Raw genomic sequence first — 24,814 nt, forward strand, 5'->3', positions numbered from 1 at the left:
AACTGGGAACATTTTTGTGTAATTGCGTTTTTTTTATTATGACGGCAGTAAAACCAGTGAATTACTGGAACTATCAATGAAACATTGCACTGTTCGAAACTGAAAGCCCTGAACTGCGTCAGTTCAGATCTTTTTAATAGTAAAACCTAGAAACTAGAAGCAGGAGGAGGCCATTCGGCCCTTCGAGCCTGCTCCGCCATTCATTACGATCATGGCTGATCATCAAGTTCAATATCCTGGTCCCCCCCATAACTGCCTGTGCGGAGTCTGCACGTTCTCCCCGTGTCTGCCTGGGTTTCCTCGGGGTGCTCAGGTTTCCTCCTCCAGTCCGAAAGATGTGCTGGTTAGGTGCATTGGCCATGCTAAATTCTCCCTTAGTGTACCTGAACAGGTGCCAGAGTGCGACGACAAAGGGGATTTTCACAGTAATTTCATTGCAGTGTTAATGTAAGCCTACTTGTGACTAATAAATAAAGGAACTTTTTTTCAATGAATCCTACAGTACTGAAGGAGGCCTTTTGGCCCATCGAGTCTGTGCCGACCACAATCCCACCCAGGCCCCATTCCTATAACCCTATGCATTTACCCCAGCTAGTCCCCCTGACACTAAGGGGCAATTTAGCATGGCAATCCAACTAACCCTCACATCTTTGGACTCATAGAACATAGAAAAAATACAGCACAAACAGGCCCTTCGGCCCACAAGTTGCGCCGGTCATGTCCCTACCTACCTAGGCTTATATATAGGCTTACCTATAACCCTCAATCCTATTGAGTCCCATGTACTCATCCTGAAGTCTCTTAAAAGACTCTATCGAGTTTGCCTCCACCACCACTTACGGCAGCTGACTCCACTCACCCACCACCCTCTGAGTGAAAAACTTACCCCTGACATCTCCCCTATACCTACTCCCCAACACCTTAAACCTGTATCCTCTCGTAGCAGCCATTTCAGCCCTGGGAAAAAGCCTCCGAGAATCCACCCGATCTATACCTCTCAACATCTTGTACATCTCTATCAGGTCACCTCTCATCCTTCGTCTCTCCAAGGAGAAAAGACCGAGCTCCCTCAGCCTATCCTCATAAGGCATGCCAACCAATCCAGGCAACATCCTTGTAAATCTTCTCTGCACCCTTTCAATCATTTCCACATCCCTCCTGTCATGAAGCGACCAGAACTGAGCACGGTACTCCAAGTGGGGTCTGACGAGGGTCTTATAAAGCTGCATCATTATCTCCCGACTCCTAAACTCAATCCCTCGATTGATGAAGGGCAGCACACCATACTCCTTCTTAACCACCTCCTCTACCTGCGAGGCCGATTTAAGAGTCCTATGGACCCGGGACTCGCTTGAGTCCCTTGATCCCTTTAGCCCCTGGAGCTATATCTAATTTCTTCTTGAAATCATTCAACGTTTTGGCCTCAACTACATTCTGTGATACTGAATTCCACACATTCACCACCCTCTGGGTGAAGAAATTTCTCCTCACCTCAGTTCTAAAAAAGTTTACCCCTTATCCTCAAACTATGATCCCTAGCTCTGGACTCCTTCACCATCGGGAACATTCCTTCTGAATCCGCCCTGTCTAAACCTGTTAGAATTTTGTAAGTTTCTATGGGATCCCCTCTCACTCTTTTAAACTCAGACTTATAAGTTATTAAAAGAAGTAGCCCCAATATAAGGTCTACTTACAACTTTCAGATTAATCCAATGGTGCTTTAAAAAAAACACAGGACAACCAGATAAATGTAAAACTATACTGTTTGTGTGTCGAGGGGTAGGTTGTTCCGAGTGCGCTTGATATCATCTTCCATAAAGCGCTCAGAATACCACTGTCCTCTTAGAAGTGATGGTGCTGTCTTGAGATGGAGACATCATTACAAGGGTTTAAGATCTTCAGAGCTGCTTTTAAGATATGTGGTCTGGACGAGATTCAAAAGCAAGTCCCCTGGGGTTAAATGACGCCATGAGACCCAGCCTTTTACCCGTTGTTGAATTGATTTTTCAAATGCTGAACATTATCTGAGCGAGAGTTTTGAAATGGATAATTTTACGAACTTGTCCATTCTTCAGCCTGCCATTGCAAACGCTCTCCACTCCCGCTCCGTTCGACATTATTAAGGTCTCAAAAATAGGCTGAAATAACATGGTCACATGTGGCAACACGATGGAATCATAAAGCTATACAGCACAGATGGAGGCCATTTGACCCATCAACTCAGCATCAGCCCTTTCAAAGAACATACCAATTAGTTCCACTACTGGCTCTTTTCCCATAGCACTGCAATGTTTTTCTCATTCATGTATCCATCCAATTCTCTTTTGAAAGCCACTATTGAATCTGCATCCATCACTCTGTCGGGCAGAGCATAAATATCCTAACCACCGCTGCATAAATCTTTCTCCTTATGTCGGCCCTGGTTCTGTTTGACATCTTGTGCCCTCTTGATAATGAACCTTCAGCCATTGGATAGTGTTTATTTATGCTACCTAAACCCTTTTGATCCACAGGCTCAGACAAACGCTCTGGGGACATGGGTTCAATTGCACTGCTGCTTCACAGTGCCAGGGACCCGGGTTCGATTCCCGGCTTGGGTCACTGTCTGTGTGGAGTTTGCACGTTCTCCCGGTGTCTGCGTGAGTTTCCTCCGGGTGCTCTGATTTCCTCACACAGTCTGAAAGATGTGCTGGTTAGGTGCATTGGCCATGCTAAATTCTCCCTCAGTGTACCTGAACAGGGACCCAACTGTCGCGACTAGGGGAATTTCATAGTAACTTCATTGCAGCGTCAATGTAAGCCTTATTTCTGACTAATAAATAAACTTTAAATTAAGATCCTACAATGAGAGGATGAGTGGGACAAGATGGCATGTTGGTACAGTGGTTTGCACTGCTGCCTCACTGTGCCAGGGATCTGGGTTCTATTCCCTACTTGGGTCACTGTCTGTGTGGAGTCTGCATGTTCTCCCTGTGTCTGCGTGGGTTTCCTCCTGGTGCTCTGGTTTCCTCCCATAGTCCAAAAGATGTGCCAGTTAGGCCATGCTAAATTCTCCCTCAGTGTACCCAAACAAATGCTGGAGTATGGCGGTAGTGGAATTTCCATAGTAACTTCATTGCAGTGTTAATGTAAGAGTAATTGTGACACTAATAAATAAACTTTAAAAAATTGGGCAGATCTTCTCTGCAGTTTAGAAGAACAAGAGGTGATCTCCACTGAAATCTACAAACCTTTGAAGGGGCTTGATAGGGTGGACGCTGAGAGTGTTTCCACTGGTCGGGGGAAACACAACAATGGGCACGCTCTCAGGATAAGGGGGCCAATCATGTAGGGTGCAGAGATGAGGAGAAATGACTTCACTTGAAGGGTTATGAATCTTCTCTACCCGAGAGGATTGTGGGTGCTCCTTCATTGAATACATCTCAGGCTGGGATGGAGGGATTTTTGTCTGAGTGAGATAGGGAATATGGAGACCAGGTAGGCAAATGGAGCTGAAGCCCAAGACCAGCCACGATCATGCCGAATGGTGGAGCAGGCTTGATGGATCTCGCTGCTCTTGTTTCCAATGTTCTTTCAAATGAGACCTTAAATTAAGGATCTGTCTGCTCTCTCAGATGGAAATAAACATTCGCCAAGCACTATATAGAGGAGCAGGTGATGCCCCCTGGTTATTCACCAAAGAACATCACTTTTGGGCGACGCAGTCACACAGTGGTTCGCACTGCTGCCTCGTAGCACCAGGGACCCGGGTCGATTCCCGGCTTGGGTCACTGTCTGTGTGGAGTTTGCACGTTCTCCCCGCGTCTGTGTGGGTTTCCGCCGGGTGCTCCGGTTTCCTCCTACAGTCCAAAAGACATGCTGGTTAGATGCATTGGCCATGCTAAATTCTACCTCAGTATACCCAAACAGGCAGCAGAGTGTGGTGACTAGGGGATTTTCACAGTAACTTCATTGCAGTGTTAATGTAAGCCTACTCGTGACATTAAATAAATAAACTAAATAAATAAATTTTAAAATAGATTATCTGGTCATTGCTGTTTCTGGGAGCTGTCTTTGTACAAATTGGTTGCTGTCTATCCTATCTACAGTTCCTGCACTTGGGAAATACTCCATTCACTATAACGTTCTTTGGGATTCCTGAGGCTGAGGCGCTATATAAATACAAGTCTTCTCTACAAGTCAATGTGACTGATGCACTTGAGCTGATATTTCCTGCACTTTATGAAAGGGATGGTAAAATTACTGCCAGCGTGGGTTATCACCTTGAATGATGTCTTTCGAATCCCAGTCGATGATTGATGATGAGATAGAATGCACAGATCAGACTCTGGTGAGAAAAATGGTTGAAGGAAGCAAGCAGTTATTGACTTTGTATCTTCAGGCAGAAGTAAATTTATTGACTTGTAATATCTTCTTCGACCACATCTATCGTTGGAAACATGTGAAGTGGCCGCTTTCTGGAAGCAACCTTCAAATAACAGAGGCTCAATAAAACTAGGTGCTATTTATCAATACAAATCCTTACCCCCTAAAGAGTTTTATAAAGCTTCTAAAACTGGTGGAACAAATCCAGCCTATCGTTATTTTATTGTTGTCCCCCTCCATTTCTTAATTGAATTATTCCATTCTGTGGCTGACAGAATCTTCCAAATACTCAACCTATGGGCGGCACGGTGGCACAGTGGTTAGCACTGCTGCCTCACAGCGCCAGGGACCAGGATTCAATTCCCAGCTTGGGTCACTGACTGTGGGGAGTCTGCACATTCTCCTCGTGTCTGCATGGGTTTCCGCGGGTGCTCCGGTTTCCTCCCACAGTCTGAAAGACGTGCTGGTTAGGTGCATTGGCCATGCTAAATTCTCCCTCAGTGTACCCGAACAGGCACCAGAGTGTGGCGACTAAGGGATTTTCACAGTAACTTCATTGCAATGTTAACGTAAGCCTACTTGAGACACTAATAAATAAACTTTAAACTTTAAAACTGTGGGTTTATTCATCTTGTCTGAATCTCAGCAGTCAGCGATGTCAGGACCAGGGGTAGATCATTCAGCCCCTGGAACATGTTCCTCCACTCAATCTGGTCGTGGCTGAGGTGTACATTAACTCCATTCACCCGCTTGGGTTCTGTGACCTTTAATATTCTTGCCAAACAGAATATTGATCTCACTCAGTTTTGACATTAGGTGGGAAGAGATTTTCGGAATTCCCTGCTGCTTGTTGTGAAGAGGTGTTTCCTGACATCACCCTTGAACAGCCGAGCTATAACCTAAAGGTTATGCCACATTGTTCTGATGTCTCACACCAGAGGCTACAGTTTCTCTTTACAGATGGAGATCACTACTAAATCCACTTCTGCTTTGACAAAGGAGGAAAGATATTGCATTTTTATAGCACTGTTTATGACCTCAGAACATCCCTGAGTGCATTACAGTCAATGAGGTGCTTCTACAGTCATAGAATCCCCGCAGAAGGAGGCCATTCGGCCCATTCAGTCTTCACCAACAACAATCCCACCCAGGCTCTATCCCCGTAACCCCATGTAAGTTTAAGTTTCAGTATATTTATTCGTGTCACAAGTAGGCTTACATTAACACTACAACGAAGTTACTGTGAAAATCCCCGAGTCACCACACTCCGTGCCTGTTCGGGTACGCTGAGGGAGAATTTAGCATGGCCAATCCACCTAACCAGCACGTCTTTCGGACTCTGGGAGGAAACCGGAGTACCTGGAGGAAACCCACGCAGACACGGGGAGAATGTGTGGACTCCGCACAGACAGTGACCCAAGCTGGGAATCAAAGCCAGGTCCCTGGCGCTGTGAGGCAGCAGTGCTAACCACTGTGCTCCCGTACCATGCTCACCGCCCCCCCCCCCCCCCCCCGTCACTTTAGCACGGCCAATCACTAATCTGCACATTGTTAGAATGTGGGTGGAAACCCACAGACACGAGGAGAACGTGCAAACTCCCCACAGACAGTGACCCGAGACTGGAATTAAACTTGGGTCCTTGACGCTGTGAGATAGCACTCCCCGATCGGAACTTGTAGTTTTAGCTTTGAGTGTGAGCATGGTATTGGCTGCCATCTGCACATTTAAGGAAGGTGGTCACCCACAAGTGTATTTATGGTTTTAGTGTAAGAAGCGGTACGGTGGCACAGTGGTTAGCACTGCTGCCTCACAGCGCCAGGGACCCGGGTTCAATTCCGGCCTTGGCTGACTGTCTGTGTGGAGTTTGCACATTTTCCCCGTGTCTGCGTGGGTTTCCTCCGGGTGCTCTTGTTTCCTATCACACTCCAAAGATGTGCAAGTTAGGTGGATTGGCCATGATAAATTGCCCCTTAGTGTCAGGGGATTAGCAGGGTAGATATGTGAGGATATGTAGATATATGGCCTGGGTGGGATTGTGGCTGGTGCAGACGCGATGGGCCGGATGGCCTCCTTCTGCACTGTAGGGATCCTATGATTCTAAGCAAGACAGACAAATTGTGCATGGAATACTCCACCAACAGATGATCTGTTTTTAGTGATTTGATGTTGGTTGAGGGATAAATATTGAAGCACACTTGGGGGAACCCTCCCCCTATTGCTCAAAGTGGCACTACTTCTGCCTTGGTCTGAGAGGGCAGGTAGGGCCTGGGTTTATCCTGTCGCCTAAAGGCAGCGCCTCTAGTGGTACAGCACTGCACTGCAGGATCAGCATAAATCACATGTTCAATATCTCTGGAATGGGATTTGAAACCACAATGCTCCAACTCAAAAACAAAGTGTTACTCAGTGAGCTACAGCTGACACATACATTGCTCTTTACATCTCACCAGAATGTAAATATGAGCAGGAACAAAAGGACTAGCATTTAGATATGTGGTGAACCATTGTTGGTCACCACCAGGAGTGCTGAGCCATGGTTTGGCCAGCACTATGAGTCTGTAGATATGTTACTGTTGGGGTTAGGGTTGGGCTGTTTTACCTGGTAATATAGTCCTATGGTACACTCCAGTTGGCTCCGCCTTCCGGGAGAGGTATAAAGGTAACTGCTCTGCCTGGTGACCCTTTAGTCTGGGATTGTATATTGTATATAGTAGCTCCGTTATTGTTGGCAATAAAAGCCTTTATTTCCCGGGTACATCCAGCCTCCCGTGTGATTTATCGCGCATCAATTTTATTACCAACAAAATTTTTTTTTGACATTACGTTGGATCCACGTGCGGCGGGAGCATCGAACACTTTCGAACATTGGTTGAATCATAGAATCCCTCCAGTGCAGAAGGAGGCAATTCGGCCCATCGAGTCTGCACCGACCACAATCCCACCCAGGCCCTACCCCCGCATATTACCCGCTAATCCCTCTAACCTACGCATTTTAGGTTGAAGTGTTTCCAAGATTACCTCGACGCCTCCACAGCGGTTCAAAACGACACCGACAGACTGCGGGTCCTCCACGCGAGGGTAAGCGACGCTGTATACTTAGCGATCCGTGAGGCCCAAGACTACAAAGGGGCCATCGAGCTTCTCAAAAAGCGATACAACAAACCGCCGAATGAGATCCATGCTCGACACCTTCTAGCCACTCGACGGCAGCAGCCCGGCGAAACGACAGAACAGTACCTGTGTGAACTTCAGCAGCTAGCCAGAGCCTGCAACTGCAAGCCAGTGTCGGCAGCCCAGTATATGAGCGACCTAGTTCGAGATGCGTTCGTGGCGGGAATCGGCTCGTCGTACATTCGCCTTCGGCTGCTAGAGCAAGGTAACCTCGACCTCACTAAAACCGTAGAATTAGCTTACGCTCTAGAAACAGCCTCCAAAAGTCTGGAGATGTACCCCGACGACCGCGTGGGGACATTGTGGCAGGTGCAGCCGCAGACTCCACTTTATTCAGCGGTTTCGAAAAACCCCGCGATTGCGTTTCCAGCCTCGGACCTGATGACGGCAGCAGCTCCAGGAGGCCCGCGGTGTTACTTCTGTGGGGGGGTGAAACACCTTCGGCAGCGATGTCCAGCTAAAGCGGTATTGTGCTCCGCCTGTGGCAAGAAGGGGCATTATTCCAAAGTCTGCAGGACCAAACCACCCTCCAAACATAGCAGAGCGGCGTGTGATTCCCCGGAGCCGGTCTCCCTGTCTTCAGCGTCTTCGAGGTCTTCCACCACGTGCGATTCCAGAGCGTCGCCATTCCTAACGACGGAGTCGCAAGACACGTGCGACCTGCAGGGGCCGCCGTTTCTGGCGCCATCGACCACGTGCGACCTATGGGGGCAGCCATTTTGGTCGGCACCGACCGCAAATGAACAGCAGGGGCCGTCATCAACCAGTTCAGCTGCCTGCAGTTGCACCCACGATCCAACGGTGGCGTCAATCATCCTGGACCAGGCCAAGCCTCACAGACTCGACAAGTCCATGATGGACATACAGGTAAACGGACGCCAGATTTATTGTTTGTTTGACAGCGGGAGTACGGAGAGCTTCATTCACCCTGACACCGTGAAGCGGTGCGGTCTCCGGATTCGGACTGTCAAGCACACAATTTCGATGGCGTCAAGGTCCCGGTCTGTCACCGTGCTAGGGAGCTGCGTGGTCAATCTGACGGTGCAGGGCACGGTTTACGAGAGCTTCAGGCTCCTTGTGTTACTGCACCTTTGCGCGCCGATACTCCTAGGACTAGATTTTATGGTCCACTTGAAGAGTGTAACCCTGCAGTACGATGGGCCACTCCCTCCGCTTTCAGTGGGAACACTGCAGCCTCTAAATTGCCCAAAGCGCTCCACATGTAGTCTCTCGACGCTCAGGATTACCCCACCCTCCCTATTCCAGAATCTCGTGCCAGACTGCAAGCCCATCGCAACAAAGAGCAGGCGTTACAGCGCTGAGAATCGGTTCTTCATTCGATCTGAAGTTCAGCGGCTCCTCAAGGAAGGGATCATCCAACCTAGCGCTAGTCCATGGAGAGCGCAAGTCGTGGTGGTTAAGAATGGGAACAAACCCCGGATGGTCATAGACTATAGTCAGACCATTAACAGATACACGCAGCTGGATGCGTATCCCCTCCCGTGCATATCTGACATGGTCAATCAGATTGCGCAGTACCGGGTGTTCTCCACCATCGACTTGAAGTCTGCTTACCACCAGCTCCCCATTCGCCCAGAGGACCGAAAATACTCGGCCTTTGAGGCGGATGGTCGTCTGTACCACTTTTTAAGGGTTCCCTTTGGTGTCACGAATGGGGTCTCGGTCTTCCAGCGTGCTATGGACCGAATGGTGGACCAGAACGGGCTGCGGGCTACCTTCCCGTACCTGGATAACGTCACCATCTGCGGCCATGACCAGCAGGACCACGATGCCAACCTTCTTAGATTCTTACGCACTGCATCTCGCCTGAATCTGACCTACAACAGGGAGAAGTGTGTATTTCGCAAGCGCCGCCTAGCTATCCTCAGATACGTGGTGGAAAACGGGGTCCTTGGCCCTGATCCAGATCGTATGCGTCCCCTCCTCGAACTCCCCCTGCCCACTAGCATCAAAGCACTGAGGAGATGCTTAGGCTTCTTCTCATACTATGCACAGTGGGTTCCCAATTACGCGGACAAAGCCCGTCCGCTCATCAAGTCTACCTCCTTTCCCCTAACAACAGAGGCTCGCTTAGCCTTTGCAGGAATAAAAGCCGACATCGCGAAAGCCATGATGCACGCTATTGATGAGTCCATCCCCTTCCAGATGGAGAGTGATGCATCTGATTTCACCCTGGCCGCCACACTTAACCAGGCGGGCAGGCCCGTCGCCTTTTTCTCTCGCACCCTCCAAGGCCCTGAAATTCGGCATTCTGCGGTGGAAAAAGAGGCCCAGGCCATTGTGGAGGCTGTTCGGCATTGGCGCCATTACTTGGCGGGAAAACGGTTCACTCTGCTCACGGACCAGCGGTCCGTGGCGTTCATGTTCAACAACACGTTACGGGGTAAGATCAAGAATGATAAAATCTTGAGGTGGAGAATCGAACTCTCCACCTACAATTATGATATCATGTACTGTCCAGGGAAGCTCAACGAGCCCTCGGACGCCCTATCGCGTGGAACATGTGCTAGTGTGCAGGAAAATCGATTACAGGCTCTCCACAATGACCTCTGCCATCTGGGGGTCACTCGGCTCTTCCATTTTATAAAGGCCCGGAATCTACCCTACTCGGTGGAGGATGTCAGGTCCATAACCAGAAGCTGCCAGGTATGCGCGGAATGCAAACCGCACTTCTACCGACCTGACAGGGCACACCTCATTAAGGCCACTCGTCCTTTTGAAAGACTGAGTGTGGACTTCAAGGGCCCCCTTCCCTCGACAGATCGGAACGTGTACCTCCTCAATGTGATTGACGAGTACTCACGATTCCCTTTTGTCATTCCCTGTTCTGATATGACCGCTGCCACAGTTATCAAAGCATTACGGGATCTTTTCACCCTGTTCGGTTACCCCTGTTATATCCACAGCGATAGGGGCTCGTCGTTCATGAGCGACGACTTGAGGCAATACCTGCTCTCAAATGGGATTGCCTCGAGTAGAACCACGAGCTACAACCCTAGGGGTAACGGACAGGTTGAACAAGAGAATGCTACAGTCTGGAAGGCTGTCTTACTGGCGTTGAGGTCTAAAGGTCTTCCAGTCTCCCGTTGGCAAGAGGTACTCCCTGATGCGCTCCATTCCATCCGCTCACTCCTGTGTACGGCAACCAACGCTACTCCCTAGGAAGTCTTCCTCTGGGACCTCATTACCGTCTTGGTTGACGTACTCAGGACCTGTCCTCCTGCGGCGGCATGTTAGGACCCGCAAGTCCGACCCTTTGGTTGAACAGGTCCATCTCCTCCACGTCAACCCTCAATATGCCTATGTGGCATATCCTGACGGGCGAGAGGACACGGTCTCGATTCGAGATCTGGCGCCTGCAGGGGGCTTGGAAACCCCAGTCGCTCCCACACCCCCAGTTAGGGACCCCCCCGACCAATATCTCTTCTCCTGACACGGCGCGGGCAGTATCGGGGCCACCACTTAACCCTCTTACTCCCGTGTACAGCTTGCCTGAGTCCAGGAGATTGTCGCCACCTCGAGGCGTGCTCGAGTCCAGCGGATTGTCACCACCCCGTGGTCTACCGGCCTGTGAGGAATTGGAGGAGCTACTGGACACCGCCTTGAAGAGAAGGTCACCGCGATTGCCTGAACCGGCGTCATCGCCAGTGTTGAGGAGGTCGCAGAGACGGTGCGGTCCCCCAAAACGATTGAACTTATAGACAGATGAACAGTTGTTCTGTTTTTTTGTGCCCTGCCGGCCTTTGTTTCTAAAGGAGGGGTGAATGTGGTGAACCATTGTAGGTTACCACCAGGAGTGCTGAGCCATGGTTTGGCCAGCACTATGAGTCTGTAGATATGTTACTGTTGGGGTTAGGGTTGGGCTGTTCTACCTGGTAATATAGTCCTATGGTACACTCCAGTTGGCTCCGCCTTCCGGGAGAGGTATAAAGGTCACTGCTCTGCCTGGTGACCGTTTAGTCTGGGATTGTATATTGTATATAGTAGCTCCGTTATTGTTGGTAATAAAAGCCTTTATTTCCCGGGTACATCCAGCCTCCCGTGTGATTTATCGCGCATCAGATAGTACCTTTCACAACCTAAGGGTACCCAAACCTCCTCACAGTCAGTGTATAGTTCTGTATAGTAAGAAATAGAGCAGCCAATTTGTTCACAGCAAGCTCGACAAACGGCAACACCAGTCCAAGACCGCAAGAAACTACAAGGGGTTATGAACGAAGCCCAATCCATCACTCAAACCAGCCTCCCATCTATTGACTCCGCCTATACTTCCTGCTGCCTCAGAGCAGCAGCCAGCATAAACAAGGACCCCATGCACCCCGGACATTCTCTCTTGCACCTTCTTCCATCAGGAAAAAGATACAAAAGTCTAAGGTCATGTACCAACCGACTCAAGAACAGTTTCTTCCCTGCTGCCGTCAGACTTTTGAATGCACCTACCTCATATTAAGTTGATCTTTCTCTACACCCTAACTATGATTGTAACACGACATTCTGCACTCTCTCCTTTCCTTCTCTATGAATGGGACACTTTGTCTGTACCAGAAACAATACTTTTCACTGTATACTAATACATATGACAATAATAAATTAAATCAAATAATATTTGCCACATCATCTGCTTTTGTGATGCTGTGTTATGGATCAATATTGCCCAGGGCACCGGGGATAACTCTCCTGTTCTTCTTTAAAATAGTACCACATGATTTTCTTTCTATTTTTCTATTCATTCGTGGCACATGGGGGTCGCGGGCTGGCCATTTATTGCCCATCCCTAGTTTCCCTTGAGAAGGTGGTGGTGAGCTGCCTTCTTGAATCGCTGCAGTCCATGTTCTGTGGATCGACCCACCATGCCGTTAGGGAAGGAATTCCAGGATTTTGACCCAGCGACTGCGAAGGAACGGCGATATATTTCCAAGTCAGGATGGTGAGTGGTTTGGAGGGGAACTTGCAGGTGGTGGTCTTCCCATTTATCTGCCGCCCTTGTCCTTCTAGATGGAGGTGGTTGTGGGTTTGGAAGGTGCTGTCTAAGGATCTTTGGTGAATTGAATGTCTGCCTGAGAGCAAGGCCTCAGTTTAATGTCTCATCTGAAAAGCAGCACCTGCAGCAGTGCGGCATTCCAATAGCACTGGACTGGAGTGTCTACCTTAATCTTTGTACTCAGATGTCTGCACTGGAACTCAAACCTTCAACATTGGCCACTGAGTGCTATTCGCAGAGCCACAGTGAACAACACCAACAGTCATGATGGATGATTACTTCACCATGATCTTCAGCATGGTCCACAGTCCCTTTGCAGGTTGGATGACGCTGTCAAGATCAACCCTGCAACCTCTTTACTCTGCAAAGCTTCATATTTACCACAAATTGGGGTCATTGGAGAGGTGTAATTTAATTCTAATCCTATAATTCAAACATTAGGGGAAATTCTACAATCTGATGCTTACTTCGAAGATTGTTTGATTGTAGAATCTTATTCATTATCGCTTATGTCAATTATCCGGGACAGGAGTGAGGCTGATATGAATGTAGGGAGGCAAGTTGCATTGGGCGATTATCTACCAGTGTTCAATTAAAAAAATAATAATAAAAAATCTTCCTCTTCGCATTTTCATAATTTTCTGTCACTCTAGATTTAGAAGTTTTACAGAAGGAACATTTAGAAGCATTTAGAAGACTGTTTACTCAGTCACATCAGAGCCGAGGTGTGTACTGGAACTTGGCATCCAACCAAATGAGAATGAATTTTATTTTTCATTCATTCATGGGACACAGGTGTCACTGGCTGGGCCAGCATTTATTGCCCATCCCTAGGTGCCCAAGGGCAGTTGAGAGTCAACCACATTGCTGTGGCTCTGGAGATGCATGTAGGCCAGACCAGGTAGAGACGGCAGATTTCCTTCCCTGAAGGACATTAGGGAACCAGATTGGTTTTTCCGACAATGGTTTCATGGTCATCAGTAGATTCTGAAAGCCAGATTTTCTTTTACTGAATTCAAATTCCATCATCTGCCGTGGCGGGATTCGAACCTGGGTCTCCAGAACATGAGCTGTACTCCTGGATTAATAGTCTAGTGGTAACACCACTAAAGCCATCGTCTCCCCTGCAAGAGTGATTGATAAGTCCCGATGGGAAATTTTAGTTTTAGTTTTGAGTGTGAGTATGGTATTGGCTGCTATGTGCACATTTAAGGAAGATGGTTTTTGAGAAGAGGACTGGAGGCTATGAGTAAAAAGAGATGTATCTACACCGCTGGACTTGGGGTAGCCCTGAAATTTAGGAGCATGCATTTTTGAGTGAACTTTGTCAGGGGTCTGCAGGCAATGCCAAAGGGTAAATCCCATGCTCCCAACTGGGGAGGCCTGAAATTCCCAAGATTGGCCCTCCAACCTCATTGGTATAGAACAGGGTCCCTGCAGCAAAGACTTAAGAATAATCAGGGTTGTGTGAGCACCGCGGTGTCTCCTAGCTAAGACAGGGAACTGAGTTGGGGTGAAGGGATGGACATGTAGGTTTTAAGGGGCCTGGAGTCCCATGGTGTTGGGACTGGGGAGGTGTAGGTGTGGACAGATGGGTGGAAGAAGCCGCAAATTCCTCAGAGAGCTGGTGGATCAGAGACTTTTTGATTTGATTTGATTTATTATTGTCACATGTATTGGTATATCGTGAAAAGTATTGTTTCTTGCACGCTATACAGACAAAGCATACCATTCATAGAGAAGGAAAGGAGAGGGTGCAAAACCAAAAGAGCAAATGCTGGAAAATCTCAGCAGGTCTGGCAGCATCTGTAAGGAGAGAAAAGAGCTGACATTTTGAGCCCAGAGGTCCCTTTGTCAAAGCTTTGACAAAGGGTCATCTGGACTCGAAACGTCAGCTCTTTTCTCTCCTTACAGATGCTGCCAGACCTGCTGAGATTTTTCAGCATTTTCTCTTTTGGTTTCAGATTCCAGCATCCGCAATAATTTGCTTTTATAGAGGGTGCAGAATGTAATGTTACAGTCATAGCTAGGGTGCAAAGAAAGATCAATTTAATATGAGATAGGTCCATTCAAAGGTCTGACAGCAGCAGGGAAGAAGCTGTTCTTGAATCGGTTGGTACGTATCCTCAAACTTTTGTATCTTTTTCCCGATGGAAGAAGGTGGAAGAGAGAACATCCGGGGTGCGTGGGGTCCTTAATTATGCTGGCTGCTTTTCCAATGAAATGGGAAGTGTAGAAAGAATCAATGGATGGGAGGCTGGTTTGAGTGATGGATTGGGCTACATTCACGATCTTTTGTAGTTCCTTGCGGTCTTGGATAGAGCAGGAGTGATACCAAGCTGTGATACAACCAGAAAGAATGCTTTCTATGTGGGTTATTGTGGATTATTGGGATATCAGGGCCAGGAGGGGAAAAGTGCTCAGGGGTGAAGGAAGGAGGATGAGAAGTGTGTGGTCCGAGGTTGCGAGAGGAAGCTGGGATGGAGGATCAGGGATCGGGAGAGGAGGCATTTAGTGGTGGTGTTACATGTGGGTTTGGGAGGAACACTCATTTTTTGGCTGCAGGCAATCTCTTGAGCTGGTCTTCCTGAGGGGGTCCATCAGTCCTGAAAAAGAGACTGCAAGCAGGCAGTAGGCCCCTTTTTGCACAAATGTATGGCCTAATCCTGGCTACAAAACTACATACAGAATGTGTTTGCTTTTCTTTACTAGCTATGGCTCAATTGGCAGCACTTGTGGCTCTTGAGTCATATGATCCCAGGTTCAAACCCCACTCCAAAACCTGAGTACAAAACCCGAGTACCCGAGGGGCGGCTCGGTGGCACAGTGGGTTTATCACTGCTGCCTCACAGCACCAGGGACCTGGGTTCAATTCTAGCCTTTGGTGATTGTCTGTGAGGAGTTTGCACGTTCTCCCCATGTCTGTGTGGGTTTCCTCCCACAGTCCAAAGATGTGTGAGTTAGGTTGATTGGCCATGCTAAATTGACCCTTAGTGTTCCAAGATGTGTAGGCTAGGGGGATTGGCCATGCTAAATTGCACCTTAGTGTCAGGGAGATTAGGAGGGTAAATATGTGGGTTACAGGGATAGGGCCTGGGTGGGATTGTTGTCACTGTAGGCTCGATGGGGCAATGGCCTCCTCCTGCACTGTAGGCATTCTATGATCCCATGATTCTACAAAAATCTTGGCTGACATTCTGGTGCAGTACTGAGGGAGTGCTGCACTACCGGAGGTGCTGTCTTTATATTAAATAGTTATATTTATTATATATAATAAACATAATTGTATATAATATATGTAATAAAAATATTCAATAAATACATTAAATTAAGGCCCCATCTGTCCTCTCAGGAGGTTTGTGACAACACTGTGCCTTTAAGAAATGTATTCATAACATGGTTCTTGGGAAGCATATGTTTAACGGTTCACTGTGTTTAAATGGTGCCAATCTGTCTGCTCCAGGGAGCCTACATGCTGAGAATGCAGAAGAATTATTAATCCTCGATAATGGGGTGTTTATTTTAATCTGAGCTAATACATTTTTGTGTATTTTAGGGTTTTGCCCTGGGGTTTTCAGAGTAGGGTTTAATTGGGTTGATTGACACGATAAAGAGGCATGTGCTAATGGGAGGCGTAAGTTTATAGAGATAAGCAAGCAAATTCTGCTTGGCTCTGCAAGGAGCAGGAGGTTCTTCCCCCCCCCCCCCCACCCCCCCGACCTCTCTCTCTGCAGTCTGCTGTTGGGACCTGTTGGAAAATAGTTCCCTCTCTCCAAAGTGTTCTGGAGGCTTGAAGACTGACAGCACATGTAAGCCTGTTGTTTGCTAATGGATTTTGAAGAGGGTTTAACTTTATGGGGAATATTGCTTAAATTGGAACTAATAGCTTTAGGTTAGCAGTTGAGAATTGTACCTTGTCAAATGTATTTCAAGTGTTAAAATTTAAGATAATTAATTTGTTATAGTTAAACTGTATTGCTAAAACAAAGCTTCCGAATGAGACAAGGGAATCATACCTGAACTGAAACTCCTTGTCCTCACACTAATGTCAAAATAAAAAAAATAGTTGGGGTCTAGTTGGGCTTCATAACATACTTTGGGGTTTCTGATCTAGACTCTAACAGGATGGGAAAAAAAATCCAATGCATACTTTGAAGAATAGTAGGGGAGTTAACCATAGTGTCCAGGCCTATATTTATCCCTCGATCAATATCACAAGAACCAGATTATCTGGTCATTATCACATTGCTGTTTGTTGGAGCTTGCTATGTACAAACTGCCTGCCATTTTTCCTGGATCAGAATAGTAACTGCACTTCAAAAAGTATGTTGTTGGTTGTAAAACGCTTTGAGACACCCAGTTGAGAGGGTCCAGAGGAGGTTCACAAGAATGGTGCCGGGAATGAAAAGCTTGACATATGAGGAGCATTTGAGGACTCTGGGTCTGTACTTGATGCAGTTTAGAAGAATGAGGGGGGATCTCATTGAAACTCACAGAATACTGAAAGGCCTGGATAGAGTGGACTTGGGGAAGATGCTTCCATTAGTAGGAGAGACTAGGATCCAAGGGCACCACCTCAGAGTAAAGGGACAACCCTTTGGAGCCGAGATGAGGAGGAATTTCTTCAGCCAGAGGGAGGTGGATCTGTGGAATTCATTGCTACAGAAGGCTGGGGGGGCCAGGTCATTGAGTGTATTTAAGACAGAGATAGATAGGTTCTTGATTGGTAAAGGGATTAAAGGTTATGGGGAAAAGGCGGGAGAATGGGGTTGAGAAACTTATCAGTCATGATTGAATGGTGGAGCAGACTTGATGGGCCGAATAGTCTAATTCTGTTCTTATATCCACTTTGGGAGGAATAATAGTAAAATGGACTATTATTTAAACGGTGAAAAATTACAACATGCTATTGTGCAGAGGGACCTGGGGGCTCTTGTGCATGAATCACAAAAACTCAGTTTGCTGGTGCAGCAGGTAATCAAGAAGGCAATGGAATGTTGGCCTTTATCGCGAGAGGGATGGAGTATAAAAGCAGGGAGGTCATGCTGCAACTGTGCAGGGTACTGGTGAGGCCGCACCTAGAGTACTGTGTACAATTTTGGTCCCCTTATTTAAGAAAGGATATATTAGCTTTGGAGGGGGTACAGAGAAGGTTCACCAGGTTGATTCCGGAGATGAGGGGGTTAGCTTATGAGGAGAGATTGAGTAGACTGGGCCTGTACTCATTGGAGTTTAGAAGGTTGAGGGGAGATCTTATAGAGACATATAAGAAAATGAAGGGCTAGACAGGGTAGAAGCAGCGAGGTTATTTCCACTTACAATGGAAACAAGAACTAGGGGGCATAGCCTCAAAATACGGGGGAGTCAATTTAGAACAGAGTTGAGGAGGAACTTCTTTTCCCAGAGGGTAGTGAATCTTTGGAATTCTCTGCCCAATGAAGCAGTAGAGGCTACCTCGTTAAATGTGTTTAAGTCACAAAGAGATAGATTTTTAACCATTAAGGGAATTAAGGGTTATGGGGAGCGGGCGGGTAAGTGGAACTGAACCCACTATCAGATCAGCCATGATCTTATTGAAGGGGCTAGATGGCCTACTCCTGCTCCTATTTCTTATCTTATCTTATGGTCTTATGAATCTTTTAAATGGAAAGTGAAGGGCAGGCAGAAAAGAAGTTTTAATCTTTGGGACTGCCCTATGTCGATCAGAGAGAGGCCCCCAAGATTAAATCCCCCTTTTCTTCCTAACCCCCTCCAGCCTTAAGCTCTGCAACTTCTGGATCTTGAACCTCCACCAGCCATCTCGCAGACAGTGAATGCGGGCTCAAGATTTCACCCAACAAAAGTTGGCAGACTGTCAGTCATGAGGAAGCCACCCAATCTCATACTCTATCCTGTAGACATGTGTGTCATCTCTAATAGGCGTCACTGGATGGAGAGCAGAGGTTGGGACCCTGCCTTATTTGGTTACTGAGACTGACTTAGATCAGCACTAACCCAGCACATAGTGGAAATAAAAGTTGGCACATACCACTGTGCTTGGCTCACTTGTCCTCTGAATTTATCAACTGAATTGTCAAGGGAATTTTAATTTAAGAGCTTTATTTTCAGGATTTGTATTCAATTTCATAACTTGCCTGGTGGGATTTGAACTTCCAACCATCTGGATTGCTGATCTATAACTATAGTCAATACACTGCCACGTCCCTCGTTGGCCAATAAATACTAATTCTTAATCAACTTTTTTTTGTACCTCTGTCTCATAACATAATGAAATGCCATCGCATCAATGAAAAGGATAGTTGCTACCAAGGGTATCATTTCGGTTTACAACATTCCAGCATACAAAACTGATAGGGAGGAAAAGAAACAGCTAATTTATCTAATTTACCCCACGCCATGACGGCAGCATCAGAACTAGGGTGACAATTGCTTCCCCTCAGCTCACTGCCTCTTGGGAGAGGCAAAAAAAAAATCCCAAAGCCTATAAGGCAAAAGATTCTTTGGAAATGTTTTCCCTGACCTCCTCAGTGAATCTAAATCAGTTCAGGATGGCTCACAAACCAAATGTTATCAGTACAGAGACTTCCCTTCCATACGCTGGGATCTCTGTCCCAATCAGGAAGTGGTCTAGTTGATTTTGGGGTGGGGGAGAGGAAGAGGGGTGCGGTGGGGGGAGGAATTGCGGAGGGAAGAGATGGTAGCGTAGTGGTAATGTCACTGGACTAGTAACCCAGAGGCCCAGGCTATTGCTCTGAGGACACAGGTTCAAATCCCACCTTGGCAGCTGATGGAATTTAAATTCAACTGATAAGTTTGTAAATGAAAATCTAGTCTCAGTAACGGGGTGACCATGACAACTATCTGCGAATGTTGTGAGATCTGGTCTGATTCATTTGATGCCCTTTAGGGAAGGAAATCTGCTGTCCTTACCAGGTCTGGATTGCACATGACTCCAGGCACACAGCAATGTGGCTGACTTTTAATTACCTTCTGCAATGGCCTAACACACCCCTCAGTTCAAGAGCAATTAGGAATGGGCAACAAATGCTGGTCTTGCCAGTGACACCTAAATCCATGAAAGAATAAAGGACAAAAAGACATTCTTAAAGGCAGCACCTACCCTACCACATTACAATGCATTCCTGAGGCTCACGCGATGTCTCTACATGATATCAAGAAATAGTTGAAGGCACTGGATATATGGCAGGCTCATAGCTCTGACAACATCCCCTGTGCCCCAGCACTAGCTGTGGCCTTAGCCAAGCTGTTGTAGTGCAGCTACAACACTGGCACCTATTTGGCATTGTGGAATATTGCTTGGGTATGTCCTGCCCACAGAAAGTAGATCAAGTCCAACCTGATCAGTTATTGCTCCATCGGTCTATCTTGATCATCAGCAAGTGATGGAAGGTGTCACTGGCAGCGCTATCGAGCAGCAGTTACTCAGCAAGAATCTCAAATTTTCCTCCAGCTCGATTTACAAGTTTGCTGACGACACCACCGTAGTGGGTTGGATCTCAAACAATGATGAGACAGAGTACAGGAATGAGATAGAGAATCTGGTGAACTGGTGCAGCAACAATAATCTCTCTCTCACTGTCAACAAAACGAAGGAGATTGTCATCGACTTCAGGAAGCATAAAGGAGAACATGCCCCTGTCTGCATCAATGGGGACAAAGTAGAAAGGGTCGAGAGCTTCAAGTTTATAGGTGTCCAGATCACCAACAACCTGTCCTGGTCCCCCCATGCCGACACTATAGTTAAGAAAGCCCACCAACGCCTCTGCTTTCCCAGAAGACTAAGGATATTAGGCATATCAGCTACGACTCTCACCAACTTTTACAGATGCACCATAGAAAACATTCTTTCTGGTTGTATCACAACTTGGTATGGCTCCTGCTCTGCCCAAAACCGCAAGGATCTACAAAAGGTCGTGAATGCAGCCCAATCCATCACGCAAACCAGCCTCCCATCCATTGACTCTGTTTACACTTCCCGCTGCCTCAGCAAAGCAGCCAGCATAATTAAGGACCCCACGCACCCCAGACATTCTCTCTTTTACCTTCTTCTGTCGGGAAAAAGACACAAAAGTTTGAGGTCACGTACTAACCGACTCAAGAACAGATTCTTCCCTGCTGCTGTCAGACTTTTGAATGGATTTACCTTGCATTAAGTTGATCTTTCTCTACACCCTAGCTATGACTGTAACACTACATTCTGCACTCTCTCGTTTCCTTCTCTATGAATGGCATGCTTTGTCTGTTTTGCGCGCAAGAAACAATACTTTTCACTGTATGTTAATACATGTGACAATAATAAATCAAATCAAATCTCTTCATCAATGCTCAGTTTGGGCTCCACCAGGGCCATCTGATTTCAGATCTCATTATCACCTTGGCCCAAACATGGACAAAGAGCTGAATTCCAGATGTGAGGGGAGAATTACTGCATTTAAAGTTAAAGTTTATTTATTAGTGTCCCAAATAGACTCACATTAACACTGCAATGAAGCTATTGCGAAAAATCTCTTAGTCGTCACACTCCGGCGTCTGTTCAGTTACACTGAGGGAGAATTTTGCATGGCCAATGCATCTAACCAGCATTTCGGACTGTGGGAGGAAGCCGGAGCAGCCGGAGGAAACCCATGCAGACACGAGGAGAACGTGCAGACTCTGCGCAGACAGCGACCCAAACCGGGAATCGAACCTGGGTCCCTGGCACAGTGAGTAGGCAGTGCTAACCACCGTGCCACCATGTTGCCCTTGACATGTAAGCAGCATTTGACAAAGTGTGCTGTAAAGAACTTTTGGAAAATTTGGAGTCGGGGAAAGCTTTCAACAGGTTGGAGGCACATTTAACACCAAAGGCAATGGCTGTGTTGTAACAGGCCAAATTTTCTCAGCCCCAGATATTCCTTAGGGTCGTGTCCAAGACCCAACCATCTTCAGCTGCTTCAATGACCTTCCCTCAATCATCAGATCAGAAGTGGGGATGTTCGCTGATGACTGCACAATATTTAACACCATTCGTAACTAATCAGATACTGAAGAAATCCAAATATAGCAACATCCAGTCTTGGGCTGGTAAGTGGCTAGCAACATATGCATCACACATGTCAGACAATGACCACAAAATCCCTACAGTGCAGAAAGAGGCCTTCCAGCCCATCGGGTTTGCACCAACTCTCCAAAAGAACATCCCACTCAGGTCCTCCCCTCCGCCCTATCCCCATAACCCCGCACATTTACCATGATTAATCCACCCAAGGCTGGAATTGAACCCGGGTCCCCGGCACTGTGAGGGACATCATGCCGCCCACTTTTTATAAACCGCACCATCTCCAACAAAATAAAATCTGACTATCTCGTCTTGACATTACCATCATTGAATCCCCCACTATCAACATCCTGGGGATTGCCTTTGGCCAATTGGACCATCCTTATAAGTACTGTGGCCACAAGAACAGGTCAGAGGCTGAAATCTCTGCAGTAAGTAACTCACCTCCTGACTCTGCAAGCTATGTCCACTTTCCACATGGCATAGGTGATGGAATTCTCTCCAGATACTTGGATTAACTCCAACAATACTGCTGAAACTCAGTACATTCCAAGGCAAGGCAGCCCATTTGATCAGCACCCTATTCAACATCTAAAACTTTCGCTCCATCCATCACTGGCGTACATTCACTAACATCTACAAGACGCATGGCAACAACTCACCAAGACTCCTTCAACAGCACCTTCCAAACCTCTGCTGCCTAGAAGAACAAGGGCAGCAGATGCATGGGAAAAGCACCTCCTTCAGTCCACCAAATCTGAGATCACGTACCAGCTGACTCAAAAACAGCTTCCCCCCTGCTGCCATCAGACTTTTGAATGGACCTACCTCACATTAAGTTGAAGTTTCTCTACACCCTAGTTATGACTGTAACACTACATTCTGCACTCTCTCCTTTCCTTCTTTGTCTGCAGAGCGCGCAAGAAACAATACTTTTCACTGGATACTAATACATGTGACAATAATAAATCAAATCAAATCAAAGTCGCCCGCCATCCCGACTTAGGGCTAAAATTCTGTTCCTTCACTGTCACTGGGACAGAATCCTGGAACATGCTCCCTAAAAGCACTGTGACTGTATCTACACCACATGGACGGCAGTGGACAAGATGGCGGCTTACTGCCACCTGCTCAAGGGGCAATTAAGAATGGGTAATAAAAGCTGGCCTTGCCAACGTTGCTCAAATCCCAAAAACAAACAACCAGACTGTTCCTACACAGTTCAAACTGACATGCCCTGGTCTTTACCAATCTCTTAAACTGGAATAATCAAACCTTCAATCAGTCTCTGTAATAATGAAAGTGAACTGAAACTGTATTATGTTATTAATTATGTAACTACTCACCATATTCACTGTCATAGAAAATGATGAACTTCTGCCAGGCAAACTCGGAGATTACTTGGAGAATAACTTCATTCAGATAGACTGGCGGGCGGACGGACAGAGTGTAGTTATCATTCCTGTTGGTCCTGGTGAGGCCGCAGCCACTCCTTGGAGATCCAGCTGTGGCTCTCTGGATATAGAGGTGTGGGATGTGCATGGCGTCTGACAAGGATTGGAGGGATCCAGCTGACATGCAGCCGATGGAGCTGATGAGGGCCAAAATGCCTTGGTTCATCAGGTCACAGGCTGAAAGAAAGACAGGGAAAAGGAATCGTGAATAAGACAGTGCACACCTCTGATACAACCTTCAGCAAAATAAGCAAACAACAACTCGCATATCATAGAATCATAGAATCCTACAATGCAAAAGGAGGCCCATCGAGTCTGCACCGACCACAATCCCACCCAGGCCCTATCCCCATAACCCCATGCATTTACCCTAGCTAGTCCCCCTGACACTAAGGAGCAATTTAGCATGGCCAATCCACCTAAACCTCACATCTTTAGACTGGGAGGAAACCAGAGCACCCGGAGGAAACCCACGGAGACACGAGGAGAACATACAGACTCCACACAGACAGTGACCCAAGCCAGGAATCACTGTTAATAGCACCGTTAAGAGTAAAACAGTCACAGGAATGTCATTAAACAGAATTTGAGGAGTTTGTAGGTTACATCATTGACATTTTGGCCAATGAGGTAGGTTTTAGGGGCGGCACGGTGGCGCAGTGCTTAGCACTGCTGCCTCACAGCGCCAGGGACCTGGGTTCAATTCCCGGCTTGGGTCACTGTCTGTGTGGAATTTGCACGTTCGCCCTGTGTCTGCATGGGTTTCCTCCGGGTGCTCCAGTTTCCTCCCACAGATATAAAAAACATGCTGGTTAGATGCATTGGCCATGCTAAATTCTCCCTCAGTGTAAGCTATGTTGAATGGCGGAGGGCTGAATGTCCCAATTCTGCTCCTATATCTTATGGCCACAGGAGCAGCCTTTATTGTCCCCTCTTCAGGGGACAGTAGCCCCTCTGACTGTCATGGGGCCACCTCAACGGAGATTTGGTACCACCCCATGCAGTGGTTGCCAGCAGCGGCACAAAATTGCCCAGCTGGGGCCTTGACCATTTAAGTAACCTGTCTGCCTCCATGGAACCTGTCTGCCTCCATGGTGATCCACTTCCCAGGCCTCCCTTTGGAAACTTCTCCAGGAGTTTGGCATATGTCGGGAATCTGTCTCAAAATGGCTCCCCTGCATGTTCCCAGCACCCAGTCTCCACTCCTAGCAACACGGCACTGGGAAAATTCAGCCGATTTGTTCACTGTTTCAAGAGTCCCTCAGCAGTGATAACAGTTTTTCTCTATCTATCTTATCAGTTCCCCACTTTATGTATTGAAAACTGATTAAATCACCCCTTAACTTTTAGTTGTGGGGAGGTGATGGCCTAGTGGTATCATCGCTAGACTATTAATCCAGAAACTCAGCTAATGTTCTGGGGACCTGGGTTCGAATCCCACTACGGCAGTTGGTGGAATTTGAATTCAATAAAAAATATCTGGAATTAAGAATCCACTGATGACCATGAAACCATTGTTGATTGTCGGAAAAAAACCCATCTGGTTCACTAATCTCCTTCAGGGAAGGAAATCTGCTGTCTTTACCTGGTCAGGCTTACATGTGACTCCAGAGATACAGCAATGTGGTTGACTCTCAACTGCCCTCCAAGGGCAACGAGGGATGATCAATAAATGCTGGCCAGCCAGCAACGCCAAGTCCCATGAATGAGTAAAAAAAAAGTTTAACCTAGTTTGTATAATCTCTCCTTGAAACCTGACCCTT

General features: G+C 47.1%; 1 protein-coding gene across 1 annotated transcript in view; it reads right to left on the reverse strand.

Annotated features, from left to right (window-relative positions):
- grid2 (glutamate receptor, ionotropic, delta 2) overlaps positions 1 to 24,814 on the reverse strand; it is an 858,176-nt gene that overhangs the window by 320,018 nt on the left and 513,344 nt on the right. Inside the window, exon 3 of the mRNA XM_078225205.1 lies at positions 22,944 to 23,228. Coding sequence (XP_078081331.1) covers positions 22,944 to 23,228 — 285 coding nt within the window. The remainder of the gene's footprint in view (positions 1 to 22,943; positions 23,229 to 24,814) is intronic.

This window comes from Mustelus asterias, chromosome 1 (genome assembly GCF_964213995.1).
Source record: "Mustelus asterias chromosome 1, sMusAst1.hap1.1, whole genome shotgun sequence".
NCBI lineage: Eukaryota > Metazoa > Chordata > Chondrichthyes > Carcharhiniformes > Triakidae > Mustelus > Mustelus asterias.